The following is a 26,178-nucleotide window of genomic DNA, read 5'->3' as shown; positions in this document are numbered from 1 at the left end:
GAGAGGTCAACAACCTAACAAACTCTCAATGTCTAGACGACTAAGGAACTCATCGTGAACTACAGGAGGAGAGGAGAGAGGCTGGACTACAACGTCTACGGAGTCACAGCGGAGAGCATCCTGACTGGAGGCATCACTGCGTGGTATGGGGAACTGCATTGCCCTCAACCGCAAAGGGCTGCAGAGGGTCGCGCGGACAGTCCAGCGCATTAGTGGATGAGCGCTTCCCTCCATTCAGGGTTTATACAACGGACGGTGTGTCAGTAAAGCCCACAGGATTATAAAAGACCCCAGCCATCCCAACCATGGGCTGTTTCAGCTGCTGCCATCTGGCAAGCGGTGTTGCAGCCGCAAGGCTCAAGAGGCAACCAGGCAACCAGGCTTATGAACTATGGACACTAATGGCCTGTTGCCTGTCAGCAACACACACTCAGATGTACAAACACACTCAAACATGCAAGAAATGTACATTTGCACTTAACACACACACACACACACACACACACTACATTATTTATTGTTGCAATGTTGAGGAGCCGAAACCCAAGAATTTTACTCTCTTGTACCTGGGATGTATCAACAAAGGAAATCTTGAGTCTGGAAATCTTGAGTCACAGGGTCTATGGATACATACACAGACACTCAGCCTAGGGCTTTATAGCTCTCCACCTGAGTGATGTTTTCATTCCCTTGCTCTCACACTGTGTTCTACTATACAGCCACTCTCTGTTAAACCCTCAATTACGCTGCAATGGCAGGCAATGACACACTGGAGGTTGGGAAAATGTAGGTGTATTAATGATTGCAGGACTGTGGATGTGTTCATATGGAGCTCTGTGTGTGTGTGTGTGTGTGTGTGTGTGTGTGTGTGTGTGTGTGTTACATTAACAATGTGTGAAGACGATTGTGTGCAAACAAATGTATGAGTTTGCATGTATGCGTGGACGGCTGGACGCAGGTGTGCGTGCGTTCGTGCGTGTTTATGTCTGTGTCTGTCTGTCTGTCTGTGTGTGTCTGTGTGCGTGCGTGCGTGCGTGTTTATGTCTGTGTGTGTGGCCATGCTAAGGATCCCAGCAGCTGGAACACGGCTCCCATTGGGAATGGTATTGCGAGCAAATGGAAGGCTAGCCGTCGCCAACATGTCGGTAAAGTTATCAACATACTCCACACAAGGAAACGTGCATGTCCACAGCAACACAGAGCAGGTGAGCACACACCTGCACACCTACACAGACACCCCCAAACACAACCACACCGTCCACACAGGCCCCCAAACACAACCACACCTCCGCCTACACAGGCCCCCCAAACACAACCACACCTCCGCCTACACAGGCCCCCAAACACAACCACACCTCCGCCTACACAGGCCCCCAAACACAACCACACCTCCGCCTACACAGGCCCCCAAACACAACCACACCTCTGCCTACACAGGCCCCCCAAACACAAGCACACCTCCGTCCACACAGGCCCTTCTTCACATCTTCACAGCTATTCCCACACACTTAGACACAAAGGTCCACATGTGTTTTGTATCCTATGACACGGACCAGCAGCTGCAGACTACTGGCTATGGTTTCTGTTTAAGGCAGGGGCTCAAGCAACATATCCAATTACTTTGTTCATTTGAGTCTATAGTCATTTTAAATTGATGTATCGTTGTATATATATATATACACACATTAGTGCCGTCAACCAATTAAAAAAGTAACAAATTAATCGCACAATTTGCTGTGATTAATCACAATTAATTGCTTTGTTCGCTTACTTCTTTTTTTGTTCAGTCTTTTAAACTGAAGCTTGTAATAATGGATATTTAAATGTAAAATCTCAAAATTATTGTAGAATCAACTAAAGTGAAGTATATTAAAATAAAAATTTAATAGCATATTTTTAACTTTGAACACAGATTCTCTCCTGTGAACTACTGGCTTCCAATAAAACCATCAAGTCCATCAAAATTGACTGACAGCTTGAAAGGCATATTTGTTATATGTGTAGCACATAAAGTGTGAGTGGACATTTATCGTGAAACAGGGACTGAGATGAAGCAGAGAAGAAAAGAGACAGACTTTTGGGGAGGGAAATACTTTGGAGGAACCTAGTGACTAGGTCAGCCGGTCCGTAGTTAGAACGCGGTGTGCAGCCGTTGAAGAGCTCAACAAACTTGCCAGCTTGTGAATTCAACTAAGCTCCATGTCAGGTGTATGTTGGATGCCCCCCCAATATTTTAACCATTACATATGCACTGAACAGAACAGAACAGAAAAATGAGCAACTGTTGTGCACAGAGGTAGAGAAGGAGAAAGTAGAAGTAGTTCTAGTCCTGGACCTTGAGTACAGGGCTGTAATTACTTCTACATCTTTGTTGATCTCTCCACTTAGAGCAAGACACTGAAAGGCATTACTGTGTAACTCATCAGGAGGGCGTGGATGGTAAAGATTGAATGCTTGATCTCTGTGAGAATGAAGTGCAAATCAGATCCACAACACATTATCAAATCGGCTTCACATGACTGAATTAGAGAGGGAGGAAAATGAGATGCAGACCACTTCAAGGTACGGAGTTTCTGCACAACTTCTCATCATCATTACAAAACTTTCTGCGTAAACCCTCACCACCCAGCCACAAACACATACCAACCACATTCAGCTGTACTCACACACACACACACATTTCTTTATTAAGCCCACTGTGGAGAGCAGTAGACCCTACAGACATGAAGAAAGTAAAAGTGACACCTTTTACAAAGTTTGCATAAACCATAATAATGCCTCTTATGCGCACAGGGGTTCAACAGAGCCATATTTAAAGTACAGTGTTACAGCAGAGCACTCTGGAGAATTTTGCCTCTCTGAGGACCACACACACACACACACACACACACACACACACACACACACACACACACACACACACACACACACACACACACACACCCACGTGAGTGAGTGAGTGAGTGAGTGAGTGAGTGAATGAATGAATGAATGAATGAATGAATGAATGAAGTGTGAGCGACACAGCCCATAGAACGTCCATGAACCCTAATAACCTCCCATGGGGGCGACTTTCCACACATTTCTACATTCTGCACATGGGGACAAATGGAGGTGTGCTATCATTCCGCAAAGCTATGCTTATTGGTCATTCAAACGGATTCTACCGAAAGTTCATCTGCTATGAGGACAAATGTTATTTTTCACCGGATTAATTAAGAAGAAGGTCACACAGTCTATTAGTTACAGTTAACTGCAAAGCGCTCATCATGTCAGTTCAGTCTACAAACACAGACACGCACACATGAATCCTTGGCATTTGCAAAACAGGCAGTGTTGCATTGGATGACACAACATTCCCCTCACTCAACCCAACTCAACTCACTCATATTGGCAATAGTCATACATACCCTTCTCTTGAGTATCCGAAAGCATGAATCCATATCTGCTGACCCTAGTGATCCCAGTCCTTCACAGCCACTGGTACTCTGAGCTCATTGTATGCTCACTGCATGCAGTATTCCATAGGACGTGCTAAGTGGCTAACAGACAGGAGAGCCTGGAGTCGTGGAATGGGAAAGTACAGGAGCCTAGCGCAGCAAAACATCCAGCCGCATAGAGGGAGAGGGCAGACGCGCTAACTTTGGCATGTCCTGTCACTCCAGTGCCGTAGGCGGACAGACTTACCGAGAGAGAGAGAGAGAGAGAGTGCGCTAGAGAGAGGGGGGGGGAGAGAGAGCGAGAGAGGAAAGGAGGGAAAGAGAGGAAGAGAGAGTGAAAAAGTACATAAAGAGCAGAGAGGCAGAAAGAGAGACAGACAGACAGAGACACTCCCTCCCTCCTTCCCTCTCCGGCTTGCCTGTGGTGGGGGAGAGCCCGTGGACGGGGGGCCAGGCTGCTCCTAAGGGCTGAGCGGGAGCTGGCAAATCTAATTTAGCTGCCAGGGATAGAGCTGTCTTTGTGCACCTTGGCCGAGGGGAAGGCGGCCCATGTGCCGAGGGCAGCCGCTGCAGAAAGGACGGAGTGTGTGTGTGTGTGTGTGTGTGTGTGTGTGTGTGTGTGTGTGTGTGTGTGTGTGTTTGGAAGGCAGCACAGCTGAGAGATGAGGTGTTAGGGAGAATGAGTGGGTGGGTGAGTTTTGAGTGTGTGTGTGTGTGTGTGTGTGTGTCTGCATTGTAGTTCCTGAATAGGACAGGAAGAGTCAGCTGCCACCCCTAAACCACTTGTGTGTGCGAGTTGCCCTGGAAACCGTTCACCCTCATGAACCTAATAAAGGGCGTGTGATAAAGGAGGGTGTCAGTGTGTGTGCGTGCGTGTGTATCTGTGTGTGTGTGTACCTATGTATGCATACAAGTCTAACTGTCCAGGGAAATAGCGCAGAGGGCAGAGTTGAACCCACACACACTTCCTACATAACACTACACACACACACACACACACACACACACACTCACTAACTCAGACGCACTCACACTTTTAAGTGATGTGGCCTTGCTCTTGAACTTCCCTGCTCTGGTTCACTGACTCACTCATTCATTCACATTCAGTCTGAGGGCTTGACATATACAGGAGCAGAGAGCAACAAAAGAAAAGAGAGGAACAAAATGAGAGAGCGAGAGAGAACGAGAGAGAAAAAGAGAGAGGGGGGAGAGCGAGCGAGCGAGCGAGCGAGAGAGAGAGAGAGAGCGCGAGAGAGAGCGAGAGAGAAAGTTTCCAGTGAGACGTCAAATGCACATTGAGTGACCCAACTCCTCCACCACTGCTGTCACTGAAAACACACTCACACACACACACACATCCCAGTGAGTAACCCACCCACTGGGATCAGGCACAGAGGAAGAGGTGTCCTCACAGTGCCATGCTCAAGGCTCTAGCTCTCTCAAGCTCTCAAAGGAGTTACACTCAGCACTAAAAAAAGCAAGCTCCTACAGAGACTAAAGCCAGACAATCAAAAGGCACTGAAGCATGTGGTTCCTGCATTCCTGGTGAGTTGTACACGGTTAATGTTTAAAAAACTTAAATGGATTGGAAAGGGCACATGTATTAAGAGGTGAAGTGGACTGTGAGGAGGAGGAAGGATGAGGGTGAGGGGGTACTGGGAGTGGAGTGTGAGGAGGAGGAAGGATGAGGGTGAGGGGGTGCTGGGAGTGGAGTGTGAGGGGGTGCTGGGAGTGGGGAAGGCTCTTACCTGGACGATCTCTGTGCTGCTGAAGGCCAGCAGGTTCTGCTCACACACGTCCAGAGCAGCCACCTGCACCAGCGCGTTGGGCTTCCTGTCCCTGGCCACACACACCAGATTTCTGCATGCTGACGACAGACGACAGGAGACGAGCGGGACACACACAAACAGAGGGGTGGAGAGAGACAGACAGATGGAAACGGTCCATTAGGAAGAGCATAGAAAAACAATGTCACAATCTCTCTCTCTCTCTCACACACACACACACGGTGAGAGCAAATAACAGATTTCTGGATGAATAATGCCGCCCCCCCCCTCTATCAACAAAACAGAATAAAGGGGAATGGAGGTGGAGTTTGACCACGGGTCTCCAGGATGCTCTCTTCAGAAACAGGAAGTCACATGACCCACCTGAAAAGAAGTCCTGGAAGTGGCTGATGGGGGGGGGGGGGGGGGGGGGGGGAGTGGTGTGGTGTGTCTCCTTGTGCGTGTGCATTCATCTTGTCCAAGGTTCTCATGGAATGTGTTTTCTTTTATTGTCCTTTGATTCCTTTAGCAAAAGCTAAACTGTAACCCCCTCTGTCCCCTCCGCCACAACCTCCACCCCTTCTTCCCTGCCTCCCCCCTCAGGCTTCCTCACACAGGAAGTCTGCGCCTGCCCTCAGATGTCCCGTGGAGGAAGCCCAAGTTTCCCTTTCCAGAGCTCAGTAACTTTCCCCCCGCGCTGCCCTAATAAACCCTGCATTTCACGCCTATTACTTTATCCTGAGTGACTGATTTAGGAGATGGACTCGTCCTCCAGCTAAACAGCCCCCACCACGGCAGAGAGAGCCTCCAGCTCTCAGGCAAGCCAAACTTGGCTCTGCGGACTGAGCCTGAGAAGAGATTAAACTAATAAAAAAATAAAGTGCCTCCACTCCACTCGAGCTGCACAGCCCTTTAGTTCATGACTTAAAGGCTGATATTGACGCATTTATCAGCACGCATGCTTGTGTGTGTATGTTCAATGTGTACAGGAGCCAGCCATCTGTGGCATTACACAAACACAATAGTGGTTTAAGCAGTGTGCTTATTTCATTAAGCATATGCAATATGCATCTATTCGTGTGTGTGTGTGTGTAGGCAGAGGGGAATTACTTTAAGCAAGTATACCGAATTGAGGCCAACACAGGCATTTGTATCTTAATAGTAATATTCTGGCATGCAAATGAAGAATCGATGTGGGTTTATTTTGTGTGCGGGAGAAACACACCACCGTTCTTACTTGTTTATTCGGGGCAAATGGAGGCTGGGGCTGGAATAAATGCACGAGGGTAAATGTGGCAGCAAGGCTATGTGGTTGGGCATATTGCTCTCTGGGATCTTTAACTGCTGAGAAGAGAGAGAGAAAGAGAGAGCGAGAGAAAGAGAGAGAGAAAGAGAGAGAGAGAGAGAGAGAGTTTTAAAAGGCATAAGCTACTGCCGCTACTGTTGCTGGGAGGAGGCACTCGGAGCTCCAAAGGAAGTGGAAAGTAAGCAGGAAGATGACAAAATCAGTCTCATTTAATGCAAGTGTGCAGCCCCATTCACCTCAGCAAAGTCTAAATAAGACATTGAAGAGGCTCTGCTCACTGTTTGCCAGGCGTTTCTCTATTTGTTTGCCTTTCCCCTGCACTCGACTCTGATGTATTTTTCATCCATTCATGGTTGAGACTATGAGAATGCTTTATTTATGTGACCTTGTTTGGAGGACTTTCGTCTCTGTGGTGGTGAGGTTTGTTTCCAATCTGCTTGCATCGACATGTTGGTGTCTATGCACCGGCAGTACCATAAATCTCTCTTAGCTCTGCCTCCCCCAACCTTTTATGAAGGTAACCTAAAACACAAATTGGCCATCTCTTTCCAGGTCCAGCCATAACAGCAAACCTGAGCATACAGTTCTTTCCAGGCCAGAAGTTATCAATTTCTTCCAGCATAATTGCAAAATATGTTAAGTACTGAGCAAAAAACTGTGCACTTCATTCTCTAAAGAATGAACTCTAATGAAGTGTTTACACTTGCCTCCTTTCAGTTAATTCAACCACACGTCTGTTGCTTTACCCAAAAATGTTATCTTCATTTACCTTATTGTTAATTATGCATGAGTCACTTGCTCAGCCAATGTTGAGCATTGCTGTTTCCAAACTAAACCAATCTTCATGGCTTCACTGAATTGCAAGCAACTTTAAATGGACAAATGAAGGGTCTTTCTTTATAAACACTGGCAGTACCCAGCTGATGTGATGAGTTTCCCCACCTCACAGTCCTTGAGAGGAACAAAAACACATGGGGCAATTTTCCCATACAAGCACCAGTTTCTATCCCGCTGTGCTCCCCATAGAATGCCTGTGCCTGAGGTGTGAAGTGGTGACGATGTATCATTGACAGACGCAAACAGAAACGTCAGGGGTCTACTGAGACTGCGTCTACACCACTTAAACAATCAAATCATGTGGAAAGTTGAGATGATTAATAATTTCCTTCCTGCAAAGTGAATGAATCATTAACTGATCTGACCAAATCACACACAAGACTGTAGATTAGGGATGGGCATAATTAATCGACGATCGATTAATTGATCATTAAGAATTTCCTCGATTAAATAATTTTTTCATCGATTAAAACTAATGCATGTTCTGTTGCGTAGTGTGCGTGTAATTTATTTATTTTAGGGATGTCAAAGTTAACACGTTATTCTATGAGATTATTGTGGCCGAGATTAATGCAATAAAATATTTGAACGCAGTTAACGCAACTTTGTTTACTTCCGGTGCGCGTTGACCCATGGCACGAAACTGCCGCGTGTCTGCAAGTCAGTTAGATAGAAGAGACCGAGACGGTAGTTGAAGATAGAGAGAGCTGAGGGATTGTTGGGCGGAAAGTTTCTGTTTAAGAGGCAAAATGACAGAACAATCGACAAAACTAAAGTTGTATGTAGCATTTGTCAAGCTGAATGTAGCTATTACAGAAGCAGCTCGTCTTTAAGTTATCACCTTAATGCAAAGCACCCGACAGAAAGCAGTCCCAGGTTAGATGGTCGCCAACCCACACTCCACGACTTCTCTAGGAAATGAACTAGACCAGTCCGTGAAAAGGTTACCAACGCTGTAGCAGTTTAGTTTGCCGGTGACTGTCGGCCCATCAACATAGTTGAAGACGGTGGGCTGACTGAGGTGATTCGAATTGCTTCAGGGGACAATTCTTACGATTTACCGTCGAGGGGCACCATTGTGTCTCGCATATATTCCTTGTATGACGGCGAGAGAGCACGAAAAATACAATTGAACAACAGTGTCTAAAATACACGCCGTCTGAAGTGATTACTCGTTAATTCATAAGATTTAGTCTTGAGAAGAAAACAAACGTTTAATCACGATGAATCTAGATGAATGAATTTCAAAATGTGAGATTAATTAGTTAGAGAGAAAAAAAAAGTTGTGTTTATGAGCACCAGCTTCTAGCTGTCGGCTCCGCTGCTTAAGAGTACAGCAGCGCATATTTTCAAGTGTAACCATTGAACGGATCCCGTTTAACTGCCACAAGAGTTGTCCATCTTGTAATAAAGATCTCAATGAGGAAACACGCTGTGTTTTTTTCTATTTTCACTGCATTTTAATATAGCCTATAAATAGTGAATTTTAATATAAAAATATTAATGATTAATCGAAAATCGATCGTTAATTCTCCCGACGATCGATTAAGACAATTTAATCGAATGCCCATCCCTACTGTAGATACCACTTTTGAGTTGGCAAATTTACCATGTGTGATCAGTGTTACAATGGTTAATGTTGTTGAATAACAAGTGGCTGACCTGAGTTTCAATTCCGGGGCAATGCCAGATGCTCTTTGGATAAAGGTGTTTGTTAAAGTTGCTGTGTCCCATTGATAGCCCATGACATACAGCAGTAATAGTGGGATAATGTCTTTATCGACAACTATTTTTCCTTCATACATGCACATTTCAAAGCAAATGCTGTATTGCACCACTTTTGTATAGTTGGTAACAAGGCTGCTAACAAACAAAACAAAGCAGAAAACTGAATAAAGTTTCAGCAAAAATCTGAATCATTTTATTTTATAAAATAAATGTATTATTCCTCGGAGCGACTTCAAGACAGACCAGCATGCTCCATTGCGTCACATACATCCTTGCCTGTGGTACGGCCTTGCATTGTTTTTACACAAAGTAATTCCGTTGTAAAATAGCGAGCTAAGTATTATCATTTGTCAGTACTCTCGTCCAGAGCCACAGAATACGCACTGACATTTTTGCCTTTGACAGCTAGATTTATTTTCAGATAATGACCGCTGGACTATACACAATCCCATTAGATAGCTGGCCTTGCATGCATTGCTTTAACACAAAGTAATTCCTTTGTCACTTCAAACTGGTTGTTAACAAAGTGGAAAAAAAATCGCGAGCTAAGCATTATCATTTATGTCAGTACTCTCGTCCAGAGCCACAGAATACGCACTGAAACGTTTGCCCTGTGACACACAGCTATATTTATTTTCAGATAATGACCGCTGGACTATACATAATCCTGTTTATTATTCGGTTACTTGTCAAAACGATAGAAGACATTCCTCCAAAATACCTATTTTGAATGATTTTGTTGCCATTTAGTGATTTCCGCTAAGAAAAAAATAGTTCTTCACGCAGATAGATCTTTAAAGTTCCAGGTGTTGCGTAGCAACGCATTACTTGCTGACTTCAATTCGGTTTCCATTACGTTAAATGACTGGACTACTCGCAGAATGATATGAAAGACGTGAATAAGAAGCACAAAACCCGTTGCCAATGGCAGCGGTAAACGTTGGGGTGGCCCATTCAAATCAATGGAACTTTCTGCAAAATTCTGAGGAGCCGGCGGGCCGGATAAAATCGCTTGTCGGGCCGGATTTGGCCCTGGGGCCGGAGTTTGAGACCCCTGGTCTACACGGAGCTGGAGCCTGGATTGCCTGAATCCGGAAACATTTATGGATCCGGTAGCTTTTTTTATCGCGTCCACACGGAGGCGTGTCAAGAAAAATCTGTGTCCACACAGAAACGCTGGAGCGGAGGCTCAGGTTGCGAGGCGGGCCGTGGGGTGTTCACAACATTAGTATCAGAGTAAGCCCGGAGTCCAAAATGATGCGCTTGAGTCTACATGACTAAACAACAATATGCAGTTACACACAAGTGTGTGAAGTTCCTTTGAGACATGCATTCGTGGATCAACTTCATGAAAAAAAAAAAAATCAGTTAGATTATTTCCCATGGTTCCATTTTGCTGACTGCACAGAGGCTGTTGCAAGGCGCTAAGGACTGGAGCACCTTTCAGATTCTACTTGACACAGTATTGGTTCCTTTCCATCTCGAACAAGCGTGTACGTCTCCTGTGGTGTTAAATGCTGTATTTTGCACTTCATCCTTCCTTTGGGTCTGATCTGAATTCACCCGTTTCTTTATGCTGAGTACTTAAATTAGGAAAGGCTAGGGTTAGCAAAATCCTTCCAAGAAAAGGAGTGTGTGTATGCATCTTGTACTTGTATTGAGAGAAATGTTGGACATTGAGGAAAAGCCTGGCATTTCTATTTTTACACTGCCAAGTTATTTTGCAAGTCAGGGTCAAAGCATCAAGTAATCAAGACTACCAAACAGCTAGATATACAGTTTTCAATTAAAAGTTACCATCAGTCAGATTTCCCTTTTGTCCTGGCATCTGGCAGGTCAACTGTAAATACTACAATATTCTTTGTGCTGTGTGCACTGGGTTAGTTTTCTGCAAAGAACCACCCCTATTTTCAAGCTTTTCCACTTCAATAATTGATTTATGTGTTTTAATAGATGACATGAATGAGCCATCATGAGAATGTATTACATAGGGAGTCATGGCCTGGGGCTTGATAAACATACTCTTTAAACTGTAAAATGTGTTGCACGCTTAATGTATATTTAATTCGATTACATAAACGCTCTGAATCAGTAATGTTTATTAAAAAAACTCTTGGGATACTGTTTAAAAATGTAAATATAATGGCTAGACTACATTTTCAATTATTTTGTGTTTCCAGTTCTTTCTGATCTTTGTCTGTGATGTACATTTACTACTGCAGTTGTTCTTTTCTTCTTCGAAAAAAACCCCAGCACTGATTCGATTTTTTCAGAGGCACACAGAAACAAAACATCCCAGGAAATCTAATATAAAATGTTCTCCATGTGACGTGACTTATAAAAAAGCCCATTCTGTCCTGACGTGCTGAGCCTTACCAAAGGACTTGGAGAAGTTCACCGGTACAAGAGTAAAATGGCCTTCTTTGTCAACGCTAACCTTGTGAAGGGAATATGACTGCCCGAAATAGCCCAGACAGCATTCGACAAAAATCTAATTTTCTACCTCTCTTGCAGTAAAGTGCCAGGCTATAAACGCCAACTCGCTGGTCCTCTTAAGGAACGAGGGCTGAAAAGTTTGGTGATGGGGCAGAACAGATGAATGGAGAACATACTAATATTCATATGGCTGTGACAGATTGGTGACGGCTGCCGCAAGACTGTGATCCTGGTCCCTGTTCTTTACTGCTGTAATAGAGACAATCACTTCTATTCATCAGGTGAAGACTGCACGTGGCCGATGCAAATAACATTTGACAGGAAGAGCCCTTTTGCTCCGGGATATCAAAGACTAGCATAATGACAACAGAAAGGCGTGTGTGTGTTGCATGTGTGTGTGTGTGTAGCTGAATTAGTTGCAGCTGAACCTCACATGAACTCAATCTCCATTTTAAATCACTCTCTCCAGGAGAGATTCATGAATAAAAAGAGAATAGCAGAGCAGCCTAGTCACTGCTATGATAATTGTGGGATTTATAAAGGGGATTTACAGCCTGTAGCATAAAAGCACATTATTATCATCACTAATTCATTGCTGGGCAATGTGACACTGCTGCTTGAACGTTTTGGCTGCACTAGACGGGATTTCCATCCAAACCCTGAACACACACACACACTGAGGACTTAAGTAGCATTTCGTATGATAAAACCCAACCTAAAAACAAAACGTTATGATGAATAGACATTATTACATTAATTTCCGCCAATTCCTCTCCTAATGAACAGTTATCAGTGTCTGGACTCTCAAAGGAGCCAAGTCACAAAATCATACTGCAACCAGGAACGTCTCAAAGTCGGAGTCGACATCCTGTGCCTGCAACGCCAGCTGAAATGGGCCATCTTCCCAACTTGTTTTACATGCAACTCTCATGGGCGCCTTGACAGATGGTCCTGGAAAGCAGGCATGGGTCGGGCACCACTAACCAGTTTTACGCTCTTATGCTAACCTGTGTAAGCCACCACTGCCAAGGCCTTCCGAGGCAACTGGAGATGGGGCTCAGTCTGGGATGGTTGTCTGCGGAGGTTAGCGTTAGCTTCTGCCATCAGCCCCCTCATCCGTGCCGAGTGTCATCAGCAGCCAAGCCTTGTTATGTGCAATGTTGGGGAGAGTGACTGTGACAGACGACACTGGAGGCCTGAGTCCAAGTAGAGTCAGCAGTAGCAGATGACAGAGAGAAGGAGAGAGGAATAGGGATAGAGAGAGTGAAGGAGAGAGGAAGAGGGATAGAGAGAGAATGGAATTAGGGGGCTCCGCTGGATTGGATGTGCTGTAGTGATGGACAGACAGGCAGAGACCGGGGTAAAACACCGCAGCAGAGAGCCAGGGTAGGGTGAAATGAAACAACCCCTGTTAAAATTACGGGCCATCAGATATGACAGCGGAGCTGCGCTCAGGCTGGATTCACATGACAGTGATGGGCTGAGCCATGAAGTAGAGGGCCAACAACACGCAAGTCAGGGGAGGGACTCACAGAAGGCTGTCTGTCACAAGGCCACTGCGTGACGGGGCCCTAAATGTGACATCTGTCCCACATGCTGACTAGAGGGGAAAAAAACGCATTACAGCCGACGGGGCGATCGCATGTGTGCATGGCCACACAACAGGAGCTCAAATTCCCAATTTGTGCTGCGGGCCAGATCTGAGCTTAGGGGTGTGTGTGTGTGTGGGTGAGGTGTCTCTGAAGTCTCACGTTTCATTTATCCTGTGCCGCAGGAGAGAGGATAGGTGATAAATATAAAGAGAGGATGGGCGATATAGAGAGGGGGAGGGCGATGAGATACAAAAAGGAAAGAGACAGAAAAGAGCACGAGCTCAGCCAAAGAGACAGAGAAGCGCACGCGCTCAGCCAAAGAGACAGAGAAGAGCACGCGCTCAGCCAAAGAGACAGAGAAGAGCACGCGCTCAGCCCAAGTTGGCACCACACAGGAGGCACTTCTATTATTTATGCCTGTGTGTGTGTGTGTGTGCGTGTGTATGTGTCTATGTATGTGTGTGTGTGTGTGTGTGTGTGTGCGCGCGAATGTGTGTGTGCGGGTGCATGTGGTGTTACTTTAAATGTACGTGAGGTTAGATATAGATAAGATATAGCACAACAGCAAGGCATCAATGTGTCTATGATGAATTATGCTTTCACATTGGGGGTAAGACTGCTCCGACTCACTTTTTTGTAGGAAGAAAGATTTGGGCCAGCTATCTAAATACAAATCTGCTCTAAACACAGAGTTTGACTTCTCCCAATTATCCAACCTTCAACACATTTCCCCTGCAGCCTATGTGCCACCACAAAGCAGAGAGGTGAATCACACTAGGCCTTATCAGGCTTGGCATGGCCCATCTGATTAGCCTGCCTGCGCCCTCCCACTGTGAGCAGATCTCCACAGCAGATCAGCAGAGGAGGCTCTGCAAAAGCACAACTCGGAGATGTCACGTGCCACTGGAAGACAGAGAGCGCCCCGCGCTCCAGGGGGGAAGCGGCACGCATCTCACAGCTTTACAATCAGTTTCATCAGATACTCTTGCACAGGGCGACACACACACACACACACACAGAGCCATACCCCCCACACATCTCTACATACATACATACTCACACACACATTGTCACATTGGCCTCTCAAGGGGCATTGGTGATAACAGATCTCCTGCGTGAGCCCAGTAACAGCTGAGGAGTTGACAGCTGGCTTTGAGGAAGTCAGTAATGGTGTGATGGCTGTCACTGTATGGACTAGACTAACCCAGCACTACAGAGAGATATTTGATCACTCTAGACTCTCTCTTTCACGGACTATAGAAAGTCCTCCTGGTAAATTCTAATAAAAAAAGGAAAGACCTACCTAAACTTTCTCCCACCGTGATAAAGTCATGCTTTCATATGCCACATTAGGCTACAATATGCTTTATGTAAGCGCTAATGCACAGCCATTATCCTGCTCATTACAGATTTAATTAGCAAAGAAATCCATAACTTCGCAGTGAATGACTTCATCACCAGTGTCCTGTTCCACTACCTGCTGCTAATAGTCTATTAGACCTGCGTAGCTTACAATTAGGTAAAGTTGTGTTTAGCAACTCAGTTATTCAAAATGAGAGAGCAATAACCAGTCAAGCTTTGACTGACGCATTGCAATGGAGTCTCTCAAGACCATAGAGCAATATTCTTATGTCCAAAAACTGGTCATCTGTTTGCAACCTTGGTTTATATAAGCTGAACCACTGTCAGCTGTAAATGTTTCACACCTGGTAGGGAAAACAAATGACCAACTAACCCACATTTTGGTACATTTTCAAGGACGACAACAATCGTGTCAGAAACCAAAAGAATCAAACAAAGAGCTTCTGGTCTTAGTAATGGATTTGGGTGATAACAAATTACCATTTAATGATATGATCTGTGGCAACAGGGACACCAGTTATCAATAATATGACTTGCCATTTCAGCTCCAACAGAACTGCGTCGCTTGTAGAAAAAAACATAGCAAATGTGATCCCCAATTACCATAACAATCTCACACTCAGAATAATGATGTTTGCCGATCCTTGGGGCTGCAATTACTCGTCTCTATTTATTTTATGTGACTGGAATACATTGCCTCGTTTTGCGCTGGGACTGAAAAAAAGATAGAGATGAATTTGCTCTTCAGTCGTTTAATACACTGAAACTGGCTGACCTCAGAGTGAAGTTTAATTCCATTAAAAGCAGACAAGGGGAGTTAATGGTGTTGCACACTCTATCGGTGAGGTTTACATTTTGCCATAATTATGCTGATTGATTTGACAATGTTACTTGCATTTAATCTTTCAGCACCTGCTCTGCAGCAACTCTTTGTGAAAAAACCCTCTCAGGCCACTCCATCCCACCTCAGCCCATCCTTTGCAGGAGGGCTGTGTTTCATTCATGTATGTGAAGGTGGTGAAGGTCAGACAATGTTAAAGCAGAGATATTAAATGATCTTGAATGAAAGGTGGTCGGTTCCTGTATAAACTCCAGTGTTAGACAGGTGTGGAATGCTTTTCTTGCCCTTCAGCTGGTCATTCTGACGTCACGTGAAAACTATGAATTGAGGTTATGCTTGTAGTTCCTAAACAATTGAGAATTACATTATCTACCCACATTCAATGGCATCACATTAACATCCAACACTAATACCAAAAATCTCATCTTATCAACCAAGACTTCCTACTTGACTCAAATAAAAAAGACCTCAAAGATATAATTGTTTTCATCTACACAATATTGCCAAAATAAAAAAAGTCTTATCCTTCCAAGATGCAGAAAAACTAATCCACGCTTTTATTAGACTACTGCAATGTTCTGCCTTTCTGGTTGTAGCAACAACTCAATAAAGAGTGTCCAACTTATATAGAACACTGCGGCTCACACACTTACTAGAACTAAAAATATGAACATGTCCCACCTGTACTTGCCTGGCTCTCTGTCAAAAGTAGAATTCATTTCAAAATGACATACAAAGCCCTAAATGGCTTAGCTCCAAATTACCGCAAGAAATGAGTTGTCCCCTGAAGCCCATCAAGACCATTTCGTTCCCAGAGTGCAAGTCTTCTTGTAATTCCAAGAATATCAAAAAGCACAATAGGATGCAGAACCTTCTGCTATCAAGCCCCCAACCTGTGGAATAATCTTCCTGATTCCATCTTCAAACTGAGACTAAAGACATTCCTCTTTAGTGCATCCCATAGTCATGAATAATGCATCAAATACCCGTCACATGTCGCAACTTTCTTTTTGTCTCATTAGCCATGTTGTGGTGTTTAGCAGGAGTGGTCTACAGACAGCACATGTTGTACCAAGAAGGAGGGCCTATACCGATCCCAGGTACAGCATGCGGTGCGCTTTGCAGCTGTCGCCAGCCAGTTGCGCACTTTTGTGTATCCTGCTATCCTTGTATAACTAAAATCCCCATGCACCAAGTCAGCCATCATAACTAAACACAACTCATCACAACTACAACAACATGTTTACTAACCCAATTTTCTCTCTCTAATAGCATGACCTTTGCTCACAAATGCCAGTGGCTGTGGAATCCATTAAGGATAACTACGCTTACTGGCAACCAAACTGGGCATACCCACTCACACTGTCTCTTTCTTCCCCTCCTCGTCTAGACTACCATTGCTGTGGGATGCTGCTGTTGTCTCTCCACTTGACTTAGTTGCAGAAACCCTCGGCCTACATCTACCCACCCCCACCACACTGTCATGCACTTATTTTACCCCATACTCTGTGGTAGCTTTACCTGCAATATAAATAATTGCTATTCCATTACTCTACTTACCCTTGTAATAGTAACCTACGAGCACACTGTTTACCCACTAAGCTGTTCTACAATACTTGAACGCTCTCTCCCCAGCTTATTTACTATCAATTTTGTACGCATCATGTATATACCATGTTGTGTTTGTTGTATGTACATTTATCACATGTATTATAGCATTTTCATCCTTATACGTGTATGAATTAATCTGCCATTTTTCTTATTGTCTTCTCAACCCATAACCCACTCATAATTTCCTACATGCTAACTGCCTTTGACACTTTCCGATGTGGCTTACGTTCCCATCACAGCGCAGAAGCAGCATTAGTCAAGGTTGTAAATTACCTTAGGATTAATGCTGACTCTAAAAACGATCTGTCCTTGCCCTTCTGGATCTGAGCGCAGCTTTTGACACTGTAGATCATGATATCCTTATTAAAAGACTTGAAAATTGGGTTGGCCTCGCTGGTCCAGTGACCACTGGCCGGGAATACTTTGTTGCCCTTGGAGACCACAGCTCAAAAAACATTTGTATGACCTGTGGGATCCCTCAAGGATCCATTTTAGGGCCCTTACTTTTCAGTCTATACATGTTACCCCTTGGTAGTCATTAGGAGGCACAACATCAATTATCATAGCTATGCAGATGACACCCAGCTCTATATTTCTGTAACACCCAACAATTACAGCTGTATTGATTGCTTGGTAAATTGCATTGCTGATATAAATGTGTCACAAAACTTTCTCTAGCTCAACCAAGATAAACCAGAGGTATTAGTCATCGGTGATAAAGCCGAAAGAGAGAAACTATCTGCACATTAAGAAACACTAGCACTTAACCCCAAGCACCAAGCCAGAAACCTAGGTATCATATTTGACTCAGATCAAAATTTTGTCAAAAATATAATTAAAACATCTCATCATCACTTAAGAATCATTGCAAAGGTGCAACTGTTTCTCTCTCAAGCTGACACTGAAAAACTGATGCACGCTTTGATCACGAGCAGGCTAGACTACTGTAACTTGCTCTTGTCTGGTCTACCAAAAAAAATCCATTAGTCAATTACAAACAATACAGAATGCTGCAGCACAAGTCCTCACCAAAACAAGACGGAGGACGCACGCACGTCACCAGTCTTAAAATCATTGCACTGGTTACCTGTTAGTTTCAGAATAAATTTCAAGATTCTTTAACTAGTCTATACATCACTCCACAGTCATGCACCTGAATATATGTCAAACATGCTCTCAAGGTACACACCCAGTAGATCCCTGAGGTCTTCTTGCACTGAACTCTTAACAGTTCCAAAGGCCAGGACAAAGAGACATGGAAAGGCAGCTTTTAGTTTCTATGCTCCCAGCCTTTGGAATACTCTGCCAGAAGACCTAAGAATGGCTGAAACGGTGGAAACCCTTAAAGGTGAACTTAACAATACCTCTTTAATCTCGCCTATCATTCTCCGTAATATTTATCTGTTCTCAGTGGTTTGCAGTGGGTCTGCTGTACATGTGTATGTGCGTGCTTTGTAATATGTTTGCACTTACATGATATGTTTTTTTCATCCCTCTGGAAAATGTGTGTCTCATACACGTGTTTGTATGACACTTTGATAAAACAACCGACAGTCATTGTGATAAAATAAACTACTACACCAACATGGTTAAACAAATCAATGTCATTAAAAAATAAATACAAGCAAATATATATAATTGTTTGGACGTATTATTGATCAGGTTTCACCGAATTTCATGAGTCTCACCGAAAAAACGCCACTGTGTGTGTGTGTGTGTGTGTGTGTAACATGTGTTTGTTAATGTTAAAGTATCAACTGTCTCATCCATACTTCACCTTTGCGTAAGGTAAGACCAATCGTTAATTTTATACTAATTTTGCTGCTCCTCTCGTTTTCTGTGAATATCAATGTGAGCTGTTTGCTGTGAATTTCAAACCCTTATTTTAATCGGTTATTTGGTGATGTCTCAGCTGGATAAGAATAAATAATAATAATAATTACTAATACTCTGATTAGAGGTGCAGTTACACATCACATTGTCTAGAAACCACAACACATGAGTGGTTATCATTATTGTCACACAGTTTTTTGGGTTCATTACATGTGCATATTAAATATTTATACTATTTATTACTATTACTTTATAGAATATTTTACATAACTACATTTGCAGATGTTTAAGAGACATACCATTTACGATCATTACAATTAACTCATTCAAGTGTCTTATTGTCTGGTACAGATAAGGTATACATCTCACCATATGTTGGCTTCCTGGGACCTGATTTGGGGATTGCTAGCACCTTCCTCTACTTGCTGAGCCACAGGAACGCAGACTTACTCCTTCTAACACTACAGAGTACTGCACAGCTATACTGTGGAATTATCATAGTATGAAGGGCTTTAAAATACAATGTGCTGGTAGGCATTTCCCCTGGTAACAAAGCACCACAGTGTCCTGTGCATGCTGCTCAAGCCGAATGACAGTGAATGGCAGCCGAGTCGTTTTCACTCAGCAGATAAAGGGTTATGCTCATGGCACGGTTAGCATGTGGCAGTGCAGTGTCTAATGAGAATATGTGGTGATGGAAGTTTCCGTTGGCCAGCCAGGCTTCCAGTCGGCTTGTTAGTCATCCCCCAACCCCCAACCCCCTCAAGCACTTCACGAACTACAGGGTCCATGAGAACAGCAAGACCTGGCCTGTCGCCCCACCCCTGGTGGCACATCTCCATGGCAATGAGCTGAGCTCTCCGTTCTCTGTAAAGGGTTGTGTCCCTGAGCGAGTGGCATACGCCTGTGATGTAGCAGCACCAATGCCAGTGGGAGACAGGTCCTGCTATGCAAATGAAAGCCAAGGGGCGACAAAGTGCAACTGGAGTTACGTGTATAATGTGCAAATACTCTTGCTACTAAAAAAACATGTTCTGTTGTAAATTTTGGGAACAGGACCCTCTGTTATGCCAGACTTTTAATTATGTGTGTGGTAAACTGAATACAATCAGCTTAAAAAAAAATCCTCCAACATCCGTTACTAAGCAACAGGTAGCAGATTACCAATGCGCCCGCACCTGCTGAGCATCATGCTCCTCAAGTTTTTGAGCAGGCACACTGTGCAGACAGTGAGCTCTTGAATCCAAACATACCTCGACACGGATGCCAGAGCACCCCTGCTTGGAGAGCAAAGCCTCCGACTCAAAATGTCATATTTGATTACTTCTTTGGTCTGGAGCCACGTGACCTTGTGTGCGTTCATATGAGCGACACGTGAGAAACATTTCTGATTCCTATCCTGCTGTGTTGTTTGAGATTGCCAAAAGTTGTCACTCATGAAAGAGACTCTCGAGTCCATCAGAAATTCTGCCACTACTTAAGCGATGGCTGTTATGTAATTATACGGATATGGGTATGTGTTTAATACTCCCCTCTGACTGAAACGCTGTAATTGGAGCAATCTTTCAAACATCTCTGCTGGATGAATATTCTGCTAATGGCTAACTGCCTTCAAACTGCCTTCTATTCAAACACACGAAAAGGAAATTCACATTAGCAATACACATCGGCCTGCGCATCAGGGAGAAAGATGAAATGGGCAGAAGAAGATGACAAAAACGCACAAGACAGACAGAATGCAGTGATGAACACTGGATGGGAAAGACAGACAGCATTTTGTCTGTGAAGCACGTCCTGAGGCATTTCCTGGTAGGATCTCAAAGAGTGCAAGTAAGGCTGGGCGGCGTCTCTTTAGTCGCCATCCACAGTCTGAACAGATTATTGCGAGTGCATGTCCATCCTAAGCCATTTAGTTGAAGAGCTGGGTTTACAAGAGTGGCCCACAGCAGAAAGGCCCCTGTCTTTCAAAGCCATTCCCTGAGCATTTCAAAGAGACCCCTTCATCACACACGCACAAACACACACTCACATACGTACACATTGCATTCAGATGCACACAAATACATACAAAGACATGCTCATATACAGTACATAATTCATACAAACAGTCATACAGAAGAGGATTACATTTTACACACACACACTTTACTAAATATCATGAAAAAATATTATGTTTACCATTACATCATACAAGTGGTGCTGTTGTGGCTCGGCTAGCAGAACTATTCTCATTCTATAAAAGAATGAAAACACTTTTACACTTTTATTCTTCAAGGTATGTATGGCAAAAATCCCACCTCTGTTGCAAATAGCTAGAAAGGGTGACATTTTAGATTTAATCACATAACTGTGAAGCCCCATTTTCAACCATTACATTTGTTTCCTCAGCCCATCCTTAATCAATCATGGTTAACTGTTAAGTGGTTATTAAGGACACCTTTGTAATTGTGTTAACATACCTCAAACCCATTATTCTGTTCAATAAAACAGCTAAATTGCCTTTCCTTGGCATACTAGATTCCTAATTCCTAAAGTGAAATTAGAATTGGTTAAAATGGCTTTCACAAAACTTGTCAGGTTATTGTTTTGCAAAATGAAAAAAGATTAAAAAAAAAGATTTCCATAAAGCTGAGGATTTCATACAAAGGTGTCCAGTGCTGTCTTGAGAAAACAGCTAAAAGCCTCTAACCAGGACCAGAAAATGCTATTTCTGACACTGGCAAACATTAAGGAAATGCTTCATTTGGAAAAAGAACACAGGTGTTGAACCGTACATCATAGGCACGGAGTAGGACTAATGAAGAACGATGAGTGTTTGGAGCAAGGAGAACCATATGAGACCAAATGACAGGAAATGAGAGGACGTGGGAGGACTATCTGATGCCTTCTGTCAAGCATAATGAAATGTAACAGTATGGGGCTGCTTATGTGCTGACAGGTTATACATGGTCCTATATATAGAGTGCAAGGGATAATGAACCTGAACTCAGTGCCTTGCCATCTCTGTGGTCAGAGCTTGATTAGTGCAAATGTTTTTTTGCAGGAGTACAGTCTCTGATGAACAGGCTTGCATAAATCACCAGATTTGAACTGTGTTGATGTGTTCTGAAAAGACTCACCTAAGGTCAGAAGATCATGGCCTACATGCATGTGACACCTCTGAGAAAAATTCCACTGAATATCTTGTGACAGCTAGAATGCCAAAGGCTGTTTGACCAGTATCAAATATACAGAATAGTAATATTATATGAAATATAAACAATGTAAAGCCACTGACCATGTATTGATGGATTTCTGGTTACTTTGAAGCTACTGCAGTGAATGTTAGTATAATTTTCTATCTAAAACTCAAATGTTACAATGTGTTTGAACACTAATATGTATACTCAGACAGACACTCATACCCACACAAACATATGTATGCACCTCTGAGGAACGGCTAAAAAGTAAATCCTCCAAAAACGTGTTTAACCAATGAGACAAAGAAAATATATTTCAGAGGTTCAAAGGGCGAACAAGCAACAACACCCAATTTAGTGGCATTAGCCATCTTCTTGTCTCTTAATTAAGTCTCTTAAATTGATATACCATTGCATCAGGCATGCACCATTTGGCTCTCAGAGTGTTGGTTATACACAGCTGTCACCATCTCTACTGAACCAGTCTTCATTAGTTCAGTCTCTCTCTCTCTCTCTCTCTCTCTCTCTCTCTCTCTCTCTCTCTCTCTCTCTCTCTCTCTCTCTCTCTCTCTCTCTCTCTCTCTCTCTCTCTCTCTCTCTCTCTCTCTCTCTCTCTCTCTCTCTCTCTCTCTCTCTCTCTCTCTCTCTCTCTCTCTCTCTCTCTCTCCCCCTCCCTCCCTCCCTCCCTCCATGTGGCTGTGCGCATTGTTGGCTGAATGAGATTTTGTTGCGAGTTCAGGCGCTAACTCCATTGAGTGATTGCAACGAGGTGTTCCCGCGTTATAACGTAACAGAAAGCATTTAATACACCATCGTCACTAATCACCTGTTTATTCTGATTACAATCCAAGTCCTAATGTGGTACCCACTATGTCATGTCACATTTACTCTCCGTTTCAACATACAACCCTGGTTAATTAAACCATACATACAGGTACTCACACTCTCACCAAGCACTCCCGTACTGCTGCTTGAATGCGGAAGCGCGCGCCCCTGAGGAGCTGTATTTCTTCATGTCCCACGGGGGAGAAGGGAATTGGCATGAGGGGTGTTTGATGTGACGTTTGTTATGTATGTATGTTAATAATATGTGTGGTGTGTGTAAGATGTGTAAATATTGTGGTTGTATGGTTTTGGGTGCATTAGTGAAATTGGCGGTGGGCTTATGTATACGTTAATACAACGTATAATGGATATTATAGGAATACTGTGGGGAGGGTTACCCCACTGAAATGGTTGGGTCCAATTGGGGCTGATTGGTCCAATTTAGCCCAAAGGACAGTATTAATTAAGGGTGCCTCATTCCTTCAGAAGAGGTGGCAGAGAAGGAGTATTTACCTGATGTGAGGTGAAGTAAATACTGAGAATACTGTTTAAACTAGTTGACTAGTTTTGAGTACGGATTTATGTTTGTTTGTTTTGTATATATGTTTGGGGCCGTTCCCCAGCAAAATAAATAATCATAAGAAAGCCATCATTTCCTGCACCGTGTTTTTTTCCCCCCTCTTCACGTCTAACTCCAGTAAGCCCACATCCCAAAGCGTGGGGTGACCGCCTCGGTCCCTCACAAGTGGAATGAGGGGTTGGTCTCGATTCATTAAATCACAGGAGCATCCTCGGCGCCTCGCATTAACCAGTGACAGCAAGAAATCCCTCGATATGCTGAGACCCTTTCTCCACTGAGCGTCCCTGCGAAGTGCAGCTGTGTAGGTACTGCTTAAAAGATTCATGACCACAGAGGTATGAACAAGACGTGGTTGTGACCTGCAGCGGATCAGAAAGCAGCGCCTCGAAAGCAGACGCTTCGTGTCTCATGCATATCAAATGAGGTGGTCGCTTACGGTCAGGAGGGACTCTCACACACCGTGGTGAAATGCAGTTCATGACATAAAATATAGGCTACAACACACAGTTTCTGTGCTTTCCAATCAGGACGTGCAAAGAATTGAGGAAGTTGTTCAAATAAATCTATACAGTGTATAGAAATGTTGCAGCCATTTGATAAAACATTAGAAATATAACATAGATAAAAAAAGACTGCAATGAGAACACCAGTAGATTTATTTACCAATGATGCCAATTATGCACTATATATCAGGCTGCAGGAGAGACATGATTACAGTAGGGTTGTCAAACCCCCCAAAAAAAAGATCTGACACTATAACTAGTGGAACAGTGGGGCTTCACCTGATCGGCGTAAATGATACGCTGGTACAAGTAAACCGTAATGGCTGACTGCGAAGGGCAGAGGCAGAATCACGGATGGCTTGAGATGCTGAACATGATGCAGGTAGTTGCACATGAGCATAACTGTGTAGTCTGTTCTCCAGGCAACTGCCTCTGACACTGTTGCACTGTCTGCTAGGAACAACATTTGATAGAATTAAATAAACATATGATGGGGGGAAAAAAAAACGTCTTTACACAAGGCCTGGGGAGGGGCTATTTTTATGACCTCTCCCTCCGCAAAGGCACTAGCAAGTCTCTTTCAATGACGTACTGCCATGGCAATTGATTGCTACTCAAAAAAACTGTCAGTTTGTCTGTATTTGGGGTCATGAATGTAATAGTCCTTGGAAAGTTTGCAGGAAATCACACAAGGAAGACAAATACCAAGTTCATTATGTGTGCTGCCAAATCATTACTTTTTTCCTTCGCTCTCTCTACCCCTCCCTTTATTTTCCCACTGATCCCTCTTTCTCTCCCTCCCTCTCTATCTATCTTGCTGTTTGTTTGTGTGTGTGTTGTGTTGTGTGTATTTGTGTGTCTGTAACAAACACAAAGGAGTCTATTTCAGACCCTGCCAGCTGGTCAGTGCAAGCCATGTCTTGTTCTCTTGTGTGTGCGAGTGTGTGCGAGACAGAGAAATACAGACAGTGATATAGAGAGAAAAACAAGTGTGAGTGTGTTTGAGACAGAGAAATACAGACAGTGATAGAGAGAGAAAAACAAAGACAGACGGGTGATTGAAAGGGTGACAGAAAGAAAAAGAGTGAACCTCCAAACACAGTGCCATGTCACTGAGGCTCTGAGTGTCCTCTCACCATTCTAGCACACAGCAAGACACATGATCTGTTCTTCACCTTTTCCTTTTCTCTTTCTCTCCCTCTCTCTCTCTCTCTCTCTCTCTCTCTCTCTCTCTCTCTCACACACACTTATTCACACTCTCTCTCTCACACACTTATTCACTCTCTCTCTCTCACACACTTATTCACTCTCTCTCTCTCACACACTTATTCACTCTCTCTCTCTCACACACTTATTCACTCTCTCTCTCACACTCTCTCTCTCTCTCTCTCTCTCTCACGCTCTTGCTATCTCTAACCTAATCCAGTCCCCCCATGGTGACTCCAATCCTCCCTCGTCATTCAGACGTCTCCTGGCCCTCAGGGCTTGCTGACATAGATAAGTATACTAGAGACTGACTCAGAGCCTCCTCCTAATGAGTGCAGTGGGGGGTGGGGGACGCATTTCATATCAAAATCTGATTGGCCCGCTTGGCTGCTCCCAATGGTTCAGGCCAGGTCAAGCAAGTGAGGGTTGAGCGTAAGTGAGCAACCAGACGCTTCCATATGACGGGCGCCGTTACAACACGGGGCCGAGTGTTGTGTCTAGACTACCTGTCTGTCCTCGTTTATCTACCTCTTTTCATTTATCTATCAAGTCAGCAAAGGAGGGTGCTAGCAGCTTGAGCCAAAGCCCACACGCCGCCTATTGGACAGAAATACAAGACAGCTGTTTCCCCGGATAGCGTCTCAGCCTGATCCGGCCCTTATCGGGCCCTGGTCTGCATCTGGTCCAAGCTGCAGTCTGGGCTGGTCTTACAAAGCCAGCTGCAGCGCTCCTCAAAACCACACCTGCAGAACAGTTGCATATCTTTTAAGCTAAAGGGATGGCACCTGTGTCTCTGGGAAGGATTCATCTGATTGCTTTTATAGATTCCTTTTGTTTAATTTTCCATTGAATTGGCACTTTTGTTCTATAAGCTTCCCTGTTACCATCTAATATCTAATGACGGTGAGAATGAAGGGTCATATGCTTCACAAATTACAATATGGTTCTGGAAAGGGCTTTGCTGCTGTGTAATGAACCTAGGTGAAATAACCGTTTAAATGTTCAAAGCTCAGTTCAAGTGCTAGCAGCACCAACATGAAACACAGTATAGAGTGTGTGGGTGTGTATGTGTGTGGGGGGGGGGGGATCAAAAGAATCTATTATTCTCTACAAAAAAAGCATTCATTAGTTGT

At 43.9% G+C, this 26,178-nt stretch overlaps 1 protein-coding gene across 3 annotated transcripts in view; it reads right to left on the bottom strand.

Annotated features, from left to right (window-relative positions):
* Window positions 1-26,178, bottom strand: part of LOC116218355 (type II inositol 3,4-bisphosphate 4-phosphatase-like) — a 166,691-nt gene that overhangs the window by 4,887 nt on the left and 135,626 nt on the right. For all 3 annotated transcript variants that reach the window (XM_031559503.2, XM_031559502.2, XM_042703125.1), the window contains one exon: window positions 5,189-5,307. In XM_031559503.2, coding sequence (XP_031415363.1) covers window positions 5,189-5,307 — 119 coding nt within the window. The remainder of the gene's footprint in view (window positions 1-5,188; window positions 5,308-26,178) is intronic.

The sequence above is a fragment of the Clupea harengus genome, chromosome 22 (genome assembly GCF_900700415.2).
Source record: "Clupea harengus chromosome 22, Ch_v2.0.2, whole genome shotgun sequence".
NCBI lineage: Eukaryota > Metazoa > Chordata > Actinopteri > Clupeiformes > Clupeidae > Clupea > Clupea harengus.
Note: the sequence above shows the minus strand (reverse complement) of the source record. Positions and strands in the feature narration are given on the sequence as shown.